This window comes from Meleagris gallopavo, chromosome 1 (genome assembly GCF_000146605.3).
Source record: "Meleagris gallopavo isolate NT-WF06-2002-E0010 breed Aviagen turkey brand Nicholas breeding stock chromosome 1, Turkey_5.1, whole genome shotgun sequence".
NCBI classification, from domain to species: domain Eukaryota; kingdom Metazoa; phylum Chordata; class Aves; order Galliformes; family Phasianidae; genus Meleagris; species Meleagris gallopavo.
The window spans coordinates 182,431,538-182,442,396 of NC_015011.2; the positions used below are offsets into that span (position 1 = coordinate 182,431,538).

The 10,859-nt window shown below is 44.2% G+C and overlaps 1 protein-coding gene across 1 annotated transcript in view; it reads left to right on the forward strand.

The window, feature by feature from the left end:
- The first annotated feature begins 244 nt into the window (after positions 1-244).
- WNT11 (Wnt family member 11) overlaps positions 245-10,859 on the forward strand; it is a 16,298-nt gene continuing 5,683 nt past the window's right edge. Inside the window, exons 1-2 of the mRNA XM_010706205.1 lie at positions 245-249; positions 2,089-2,226. Of these exons, the coding sequence (XP_010704507.1) occupies positions 245-249; positions 2,089-2,226 (143 nt within the window). The remainder of the gene's footprint in view (positions 250-2,088; positions 2,227-10,859) is intronic.

Here is a 10,859-nt window from a genome sequence, read left to right on the forward strand (position 1 = left end):
GCTCAGGGGAGATGTTATGGCTCTGTACAACTCCTTGAAATGAGGTTGTGATGAGATGAGTCTAGGCCTCGTCTCTCAGATTAACAGTGTTAGGGTGAGAGATAATGGCCTTAAGTTGTACCGGAGAGGTTCTGGTTGGATATAGGGAAACATTTATTCTCAGAAAGAGTGGTGAGGCATTGGCACAGCCTGCCCAGGGAGGTTGTGGGGTCAGCATCCCTGGAGGTGTTCAAGGACGGTGGAGATGCGGTACTTGAGGATATGGTTTAGCAGGCGTGGTAGGGACGGGTTGGGGTTGGACTTGGGAATCTTAGAGGCCTTTTCCAACCTTAATGATTCTGTGATTCATTGATTCTATGATCTCTACAGCTTCTAGAGAAATGGCATCTGCAGGACATGGTTCATCTTATCCAAAAGTCAATGCCTGTTGCATTTTTACGTCTAGTGACCCACTTGGACAATTTTAGGAGAATGGGATATCTGTTTATAGAATCATAGAATTGTAGGATCATTAGAGTTGGAAGGGACCTTTAACGGTCATCGAGTCCATCTCCAATGAACAGGGACATACACTGCTGCATCAGTTTGCCCAGGGCCCAATCCATCCTCGCCTTGAAAGTCTCCAGAGGTGGAGCATCAACCACATCTCAATCACATCTCTGGACAATCTGTTCCTGTACCTCAGCATCCTCAATGTAAATATATCGACAAATATATCAAACCTAAATCTCCACCTCTTCAAGCTTGAAAGCATTTCCCTTGTTCTGTCACCATAGACCCTGCTGTATAGTCTGCCCCCTTCTTTCCTGTAGCTCCCCTTTAGAATGTGAAAGGCCACTATCAGGTCTCCCTGGAGCCTTCTCTTCTCCAGACTGCACAGTCCCAGCTCTCTCAGTCTGTCCTTGTAGGAGAGGTGTTCCATCCCTTGCATCATTTTTGTGGCCCTCCTCTGGACACAATCCACCAGGTCCATGTATCTCCTGTACTGAGGACTCCACACTGAGATGTCTTCAGTGAGGAGTCCTCAGTACACACACTTGAGGGCTTCACTCAATCCTTTCATCTCCCAGCTAATATTGCACTTGGATTTGTTGAACCTCATGAGGTTCTCCTGGGCCCACTGCTCAGCCTGTCTAGGTCCCTTTGGATGGCATCACATCCCTCTGGTGTGCTGATTGCACCCCACAGCTTGGTGTCATCAGCAAACTCGATGAGTGTGCACTCAACTCCACTGACAATATAATTGATGAGGACATTAAAGAGTATTGGTCCTAGCACTTAACCTGTGGTACACCATTGATCACCAGTCTCCCTCCAGACACTGAGTCAGTCACACTACTCTCTGGACTCAATCCTGAAGCTAGTTCTTCATCCATTGAACAGTGTACCCATAAAATTCATATCTTTCCAATTTGGAGAGAAGAATGTTGTGGGGTACTGCGTCAAAGGCCTTACTGAAGTCCAGATAGATGACATCAGTGGCTCTCCCCTTGTCCATTGATGCAGTGTCACCATCATAGAATGTCACTAGGTTGGTCAAACAGGATTTGCCCTTGGTGAAGCCATGCTGGTTCTCGTGCATCACCTCCCTGCCTTCCTTGTGCTTTAGCATCGCTTCCAGAAGGATCTGTTCCATTATCTTTCCTGGCACAAAGGTAAGACTGACAGATTGGTAATTCCCAGGATCATCCTTCTTAACCATCTTAAAAAACGAGTGTGATGTTTGTGTATTGGTTGTGATTTTCCTGATAAGTTCAGAACTAAATAGTGTCTGTAAGAGTCTGCTCAGGAGCTTAAAGCCCTTTCTTATTGTTGTGTCACTACGTTTCTGACAATGTAGAACCTCCCAGATCTTCTACAGATGCTTTAGGCACTGGAAAGCCACTGTAAGGTCTTCTCAGAGCCTTCCCCAGGTTCAGCAACCCCCAGTTCTCTGCCCGTCTCCATAGGAGATATGCTCCAGTCTCTAAGCATCCTCGTGGACTCCTCCAGACCTGCTTTAATAGGTCCAATTGCAGAGCTTGTCATCATCGGTTCAGAAAGCCCTGCTGGGCTTCACACTCACTCACCATGTTTCCTTTCCTCCAGGCAATGCAACAAGACCTCCAATGGGAGCGACAGCTGTGACCTGATGTGCTGCGGCAGAGGCTACAACCCCTACATGGACAAAGTGGTGGAGCGGTGCCACTGCAAATACCACTGGTGCTGCTACGTCACCTGTAAAAAGTGTGAGAGGACTGTCGAGAGATACGTCTGCAAATGAAAACACTTCGCTCTGCTGAGCTGAGATGCTTCAGAGAAGAGAAAATATTTCCTTGACTAGATGTCGCTCATCTTGTACAGACATAGACTTGAAGAAAGATGGTAGGAGGAGAAAAAAAAAACGAACAATGCCAGCAATCACATCAAGTAAAAAAGTGACTTTAAAGAAATGTAAAAAATGGAAGGCTTTCCCCCACCAATAAAATGCTCTCTGAGAAGACACAAACTCATTTGGGATGGTATCTTCTTCCAAAATCTTCCCAATGGTTGCCAATGACGTCCAGCCGTCAAGTGCCTTAATATTTTGAGAAGCAAAAGTAAAAACTTTCCCTAGGGGAAGAAAAGCAGCTCCTGTCTGAATATAACCAAGACTTATGCTTGCCTATGCCTTCTTGCACAGACACTGAGTCTGCATTAGAACCATCCCAGAAGCAAAAACTCTGCAATTTTTTCAGCAATAACTGCATTTGTTTCCAAAGACCTAATGTTTAAAATGGAGGCATCCACTCTGGATGGAAAAAGAGGAAAGAATTCAGGTCCATGCCCTGAAATGATCAACTCATTTTAACCTTTCTTTTATGCAGGTCTGTGACTTCCAATGGGACTTCTCTACAGGAAAACCTGACCCTAAGTTGTCTAGGCTTGATGGATTTTCACACTCAGCCATGGAAAACAAACAAACAAATAGCCAGATGCCAGAAACAGTGAGAATAGGGCATGCTGAGAGGGGTGTTGTGGGATTCTTGGGTTGTAGTGGAGCCATTAGGATAAAGTATAAAACTGAAGTGAAAATCCAGTGGAAAATAATAAAACATAAAAAGCTCCTGCTCTCTTTCTCTTGCCCTTTGGGTCTTGCACTCTTAGCTCTGCCACAACGGGCCACCCCATCCTTAGGAAAAGATGTCACTGTGTCTTTCCCCAAGCAAAACTATTGAACCAGCCCCAAAACACTGCAGAGAGCAGAGTGGGTCTGATCCTGGTGTGCTGATGTGCAGGTAGCAGCCATTCTCCAAAGCAAGGAGTGGGAACACAGCAGTCCTTCATGTGACTCTGCCCTGGTGCAGAGAAAACCAGTATTGGTGGCTGTACATATTTTATTTTGTACGCAGACATACAGAAATATTTATAAGATATATCTTCTGCTTTACTCTGCTCTCCTTCCTACGTAAATATATCTCTATGTTATAAACAAGCCTTAACAATAGTACGCAATAAATGCTGAAGTTTCTGGTGCAACAGCAGAATGCTAGCTTATTATGTTTCATTCAAGGTTTCCTACTTGGAAAGCAAGCTGGGTCTCCTTCCCAAGGATGGGAGAGGCACAAGCCTCGAGGCACTTGCTGGGATAGATAAGTTCCAGTATTCCCTCTTTCCCCAGCCTCTTCATTTTGAGCAGAATTAGCCAAGATACAATCAAGACAAAGAAACGGAGCACTCAGGGGAGGAGAGTCACCATTCTCATTTTGCTCTTGTATCAGCAATCCTCTCATCACTTAAATATCCCTGTGTCCCCAAAGAGTGCATTAACAAATGTGACTGATGCCTCTCGTGGGTGGTTTGCTCCTCACTTCTGCATGCAGGGAGGAGAATCATAGAATCATAGAATATCCCGAGTTGGAAGGGACCCATAACGATCCTTGACTCCAATTTGAGAAGCTGTGGAATGGAGATTTTAGCTTAAGATTACTTCATCTCTCTCTCTCTTTATATGTATATATATATTTGCTACAAGCAACAATCTCTGTGTTTGTGTTAAGAAAGACATCTGCTCCAGGAGCAGAAGGTATCAGAGCCTGTAAGGTCTCACAGAACATTTCTGGGGAGCCTGTGCCCCAGGAAAAGTGCTGTACAAATCAATCCTACAGAAAAGCAGGGCATTGAGGCACTTTCCCAGAAGGAAATACAGCCATAACAACACCGTTGTCCTCTTTTTCTTCTTTTCCAGCCACTCTCTATGAGCCAGCTGCTCATGTCATGCCTCTGGGCAGCCCCTGGGAGCTGGAAGAAAATAGCATAATGGCAATATAAGAGCAAAAATAGTATGACTAGCAATATTACAGCTATTCTGTACTCTAGCATTGTGTGCTATAGTAAATTCAGAGATCTTTTATTCACCTTGGTTACTTTGCTGGAATTGGTTTCTTCCTTGCCTTCCCTCCCCCAGCACTGAGCAGGTAGAAAGAGGCCTTTGGTACTTTGTCAGTGGTTTGTGTAATTGTCACCCCATAAAAACTGGTGGACTGAAACGTCTCCGCAGCACGGTGCGATGAGAGGTTGGTTGTCTTTAGGCTGACATGCAGACAGGTTGGTGGCACAGATCCCAAAGCCAGAATTTGGCTTTGTTTGATATTTTAAAGACAAGGTCAGCCTTCATTCTTCTAAGGAATTTTCTTTTTAATTCAAGGTTCTGATGAAGCCAGGGGATATTCTGACTGAAGGAAAACTTGAGCATTTCAATTCTTTTCTGTAATGACTTTTTCCTGCTCCCTTGCTGATGTCTTGAGTCTTTGCTTGGCGCAAAAAATAGTGAGATGGAAGAAATGCTCTGTATGCACATTGTTTTCAGCTGCAGTTCACTCCTACAGTGTCAGACCCTTGTCCCTCATCTGCTTTTCCCATGCCAGAAGAAACTTTATCTTTGCAGAGCAAGAGAAGATGTGAGTAAGTCTACCAGGCATCTGCAGGTCCTCTGACCCCAGGGTGGGAAGTGACCTTTAGATGTTGAACTGAAATGGCTGCGGTGTTTGGAGATTTGTAGTTTGAGGCATCCAGGCTTAAAATATCTTCTTGCTTTTCTAAGAATCCTTCACCACTGGCTTAATCTGAGTTTTGCTTCTTTGAGCCCAGAGTCCTTGTGGCCCCAGCCCATGTCCCAGGCTGTTGTCATAGAATCATAGAATCATTTGAGTTGGAAAGGATCATTGAAGGTCTTCTAATCCACCTCCCCTGCAATGAAAGGGACATCCACAGCTCCACCAGGTGTTCAGAGCTGTATCCAGCCTGACCTTGGGTGTCTTCAGGGACGGGATATCCACCACCTCTCTGGGCAACCTGTGCCAGTGACTCACCATTCTTAATGTAAAAAATCTTCCTTATATCCAGTCTAAATCCCCCCTCTTTTAGTTTGAAACCATTTCCTCTTGTCCTATCACAAGATCGTGCTGACGAGTCTGTCCTCCTTCTTCTAGCTCCCCTCTCAATACTCGAAGGTCTGTTAATCAACACTGTTACACTGATTTTACCATAACTTCCAAGTTTCCAGAGCCCTTTACTTTCCAGAGTGGCTGCACCTTGACCAACATCCCTAGTTGCACTGTCCTTTTTCATCCAGCAAATTAGAGTCATCTTGTTCTTAATGATTTGGATGCTTTCCTCCTGGCATGAGCAGCAATTCCAATTGCAATTGCAATGAAACGTAGCTGCCAAATAGTTTTCTGTGCATGTGTGGCCCAGAAGATATTTGTGAGAACTTCAGCTACAAACCAGTTCTGCAAGAGTCTTCAAGGAAAATGTATCATTAATGGCAGGGCAAGACCTTCACGTACCAACTCTGCAGTAAGCAGCTTCCAAGACTCTGAAACACAGAGGTCTTTTAGTTTCTGAATGAAATGGCTCTAATTAATGCAAATGCCTCTGTCGGGTGATGCTATAGTTCCCTCTCTCCTAACATGCCCTGCTTGATCCTAACAGCTGGTAGCATTTGGCTCAGCTCCACACCCTACCACACAGTTCTGTTGAATTACACTAGCTGGAAAAATACAGCTGATATATTCCCATAAATATTATTATTTCAAAATATTGCAATCTTACCCTTGAGGGAAAAGGGCAAGCTGTCTTGAAAAGCGTTATATTGGTGGCTTTGTAGCACTTACTCGTTTGAAGAAATATCCATGATTTAATAAAACAATTTATATTTAATGATATTTCCAAATCCGAGGATTTAAACTTTGCTCTCATCCAGCTGGCTTTGTATTTTTTGATGAATTCTCCCCATATCCTCACCCTATTCAATTTTTATACCACTTAGATTGCTCCCCAAAGGTAGGCAAATGGCATTCATTGTAGAAAACCCCCACCCAAGCCTTCATTTAGTCTGCAAAATGGGAAGTGTTCTAGAGTCGTAGAACCATTAAGGTTGGAAAACACCTGTAAAATCATCAAGTCCAACCATCAGCTCACCAAACTGTTAACACTGATCACACTCAAGCAGGCAGCCCATCAGTGTTTCATGTCCTGCCACTACAAAAGCCCTTGGTGAGGGGAGAGAGAAGGGAGAGGAGGGACAAATCTGGATCCAATGAATGGTGTCTTTGTCAGGAATGTGATACAAGAATCCTCAAGGGACCATGATGCCTGAAGGCAACCGCCAGCATCATCCCAGTGTGTGTGTGTGTGTGCTGCCTGGTCAGGGTACCAGCCTGGGAAGCGCTGGGAGGATGCTCTGGAGATAGTGGGAGGAAAACTCAGCCCTGGGCTTTTCCTTCTCCTGCACCATCTGTTTGCAAACACATTTCTAATGGGCATCATGGAAAATTCAAGAAGGAAGGAGAATCAGAGAATCAGAGAATGGTTTGAATTGGAAGGGGCCTTAAAGTTCATCTGGCCCAACTCCCCCATAGTGAAGAGGGACAGCCACAGCTCCACCAGGTGCTCACCCAGCTTGATCTTTAGTGTCTCCAAGGATGGAGCATCCACCACCTCTCTGGGCAACCTGTGGCAGTGCCTTGTTACCTTTATTGTAAAAACTTTTCCTAATATGCAGTCTACATCTCCACTCTTTTAGTTTGAAACCGTTTCCCCTTGTCCTATCAGCGAAACCATCCTGCATTGTCTGAAGTCGTTTTTTCCTCCAAACTTAAATCATTCTCCTTATTATAACTTCTACAACAACCCATGATATCCTTAACACTCTCACCCCATCTCAACGATTTGCCTTCCTTGACCTGGAACACTATTGTGTTGCCATAAGAGCAGACCAGACTCAAACTTTGTCCTCTACATGTGGCAGACGGAGTAGAAAACAAGATTTGGGAGAGGGAAAGAAAGAACAGGAAACTTGAAATCCACCTGAGATTAATGACTTTAACATGTACAACATGTTTTGTTTTGCTTTGTTTTCCCCTCAGGAGCAATTTCATCAGTCAGACAGTGTTTGATTAAATATCTCAGCAGAGCTATGGTTTATTCATCTAGAACAAAAGTTATCCTCCTGGTCAGGGACACAGCATTAGCTTTGTTTTCTAATTATAAGAGCAACAACGGTAATAAAAAGAATAACAATAGTATGCATGGTGGATCATTTTAGTTCGGTTTTGTTTTTCTTTGTTGAAAGTAAGTGAACTGTGTTTTGTCAGTCTTGTAAATGAGAGATTTTAAAGATCATTTCTGTGTTGTGGGGAGGCTTTTGTTCCTTTAAGTGGAATTTCTCAATGTTTTCACCCAAACTACATGACCTAACAATGTCTCCTTAAAAAAATAATAAAACAGAAGAAGAGATTGTAACTTAATTGCATGACTTTAGAAGCAAGGGCATGAGGAGGAATGCTGCAAACACTGCATCCCTCATGCATGCAGAGAGGAACTTGAAGCATGAAATCTGCCATGGGCTGTGTTATGGAGAGTCTTCCCATCCACACAACACAGCCACAAACTGAACATGTGAGTAAGTGTTCCTCTGGATTGGGGCCAAAGTGCTGAAAACCTCAGAGGATGGAAGGGCAGTTATCAATACCTGAGATCTCTCTAAGTGGTAACTGCTGACAAACGTGGGCTTTTTGAAACGGAGAGATGCATTTCTTCCAGATTTCCTAGGGCTAACACTGGGCCTCAAATTTACCCTATCTGGAATGGGAGATGTAACATTACTTGGTGGCAATGAACAGTAAAACTGGATTGGAGGGAAGACAAGATGTGAAAATAAAAGTAGGCAACATCATCTCCATAGGTCTGAGATAAGGCAGAATAAGCTGGAAGGGAAAGAGAATAATGAACTTTTAGAAAAGCTCTGCAGCTGTGGGAACAGTGGTAGGGACATGATCGGGGCAGGAAGCAAGAACTGCATGCAAAGGTTGGCTTCTTCTCCCAGGTAACAGCAATAGGATGAGACACAACGGCCTCAGGTTGCACCAGAGGAGGTTCAGGTTGGAGATTAGGAACAACTTCTTCTCAGAAGGAGTGGTAAATAACACATAGGTTAGTGGGCAATATTGGTGGCAGGAGGACGGTTGGACTAGCTGATCTTAATGGTCTTTTCTAATCTTAAAAGTCCTGTGATTCTGTGATTCACTACTTCTTGTCAATGGTCTCAACTTGTATTTGTCCTAATCTGCATGCTCTGAGGATGTGCAATAGTTCAGCGTCAGCCTCCTCAAGCATCTGCTGCTTTCTCTAAATTCAGACTGAATTTCAGATGAAAAAGAGGTTTAAATCCACTATGCCACGGAACATCCATTATAGTGGGCACGGTGATGATGAGTTGATGGTTGGACTAGAGAACCCTTGAGGTCTTTTCCAACTTTAATGATTCTATGAATTCTTAGCCTAATTTTTTTAAGCTGTTTAAGATGAGCTACACAATCTGGGTTATTATAAAAGTCATTAATAACAGCAACTCAATCAACAAAGAAAATCTCAAGGTGCATCTTAAAGCAATTTCCCTCAGGTCTGGTAGGCTGATCACAAAAAGGAGGACCCAAACCCCTCTCTGATGCTTGCAGACACTGTAAACACACGCCACCTGTGGCTCCTTTCCACTCCACTACCTGTTCAATATGCAATTAATTTTACAAAGTGCTGCATATGTCAACCAGGGCCAAGGTCAGGCAGGAAAACGGTTTCCTTTTCTAAACTCCAAACAGATCAACTGCTCTGACCAGGGCTGCTCTCCTCATCTGGCATGGATAGATTAAAATACCACCTCCCTGCTCACCTCTGCAGGTGCTTCCTTCCTTGCTGCAGGCAGCTTGTGAGCTATGGGGAGCATAAGCTGGAAGTATCCTCGCATTTGGAAATGCAAAGAAACCCCTCCTCCCCCGCATATCCACGCTTAAGGAGTAGCCCTTGGCCTGACATAAAAGCATCAAGCAGACAGCTGCAAAGAATTGCTTGATTTAAGGCAGTCACAACTCCCCAGCTTGCCCTGACCCCTGTGCATAACTCTTCCTCTGCTGAATATAGGGCTCCTCTCAGCAGGCAGCAGGGAAGCATCTGGTGCCATTAGAGGCATTGCAGAGGACTGCAGGAGGGACCTTGACCCTACAGGAAACCTCTGCTCCCCTGGGCTGGAGGAGGAAAGCCCAGAGGACACCCCGGGGCATTTCGAAGAGTTATGATGTTCACCCAATTGTGTTGTACTCCTGTGTATGGTGATGTTCAAGTGCACTTTCCTCCCTCCATAGCTCTGACCCCACCGGCTCTGAGAAGTAACCATGCACCAACAAACTGAGGGATGCTCAAAAATGAGCTTTGCAAAGCCATCTCTAAGCAAGCAAGCATCAGGTTGATCCTACCTCCTACAAGCCAGGCCAGACCTGCAGGCCACCGAATATAGAATCATGCAATCATTAAAGTTGGAAAAAAGCTCTAAGATCACCAAGTCCAACCCCAACCTATTCCTACCATGCCCATAAACCACATCCCTCAGTACTACATCTCCACAACTCCTGAGCACTTCCAGAATGATGACTCTACTACTTCCCTGGGCAACTTGTGCCAATGCATTGCCACTTTTTCGTAGAATAAATTGTTCCCAATATCCAAATGGTTGAGGTTGGACCTACCTCTAGATCAATCTGATCCAGCTCCTGCCCCACAAGATACACTCAGAGCAGAGTGCCCAGCAATCCTCAGCTCTCTGTGCTGTCAATAAAGATTTTAGAGTGCTAGAAATCTGGGTGTGCTTCCAACCAGGGGATCAGGGTAAAATGAATGGTGCCCACTGGGAGTTAGTATGACCCCTCTTGTACAGACATCCAGAGAACAGATGCTAGAAGTCAGACAAGATTTATCCTTCTCCTGATGTTCAGTGTACAGGTTCTTCTATTGTCATATTTGTCTTGATATAAAACAAGTGTTAGGCCTCACTGGACTATTAGAACCAGAGCACGATCCCATATGACTCCTATGCCCAGGATGATTACAGTTGACATCTGTTATTTGACATAAATTGCTGGAATATGCTTCCAAATAGAACCACACAACACAATGGGCAAAATCAAGTATTGTAAACACCTAAGTATAGCTGGTTAGATTCTCTTTTCCTTCTTCTGTCCATTAGAGGGAACATTTTCATCTTGGGACCTGCAGGTGATTCCAAGGAAATGAAAGAAGTTACCTTTCATAGAGTTCACAAAGAAAATGAGACCATCCAAGCATCTTGTCCACTTGTTACAACCAAATGTCAGGCTCAGGGCCCCTGAACATGACCCATATTGTTAACTGCTATGGTACAAAGTAACGTTTGTTTCCCCCCAGACATTAAAGAGACTATTTCAGATAATAAAATGTAAACAGAGAAACTTCAAAAGACAAAATGAAGCCATTGAGTAACTGTGTTTTACATGGAGCTGAACTGCTAGTAGTGGATTTCTCCCTGAAAA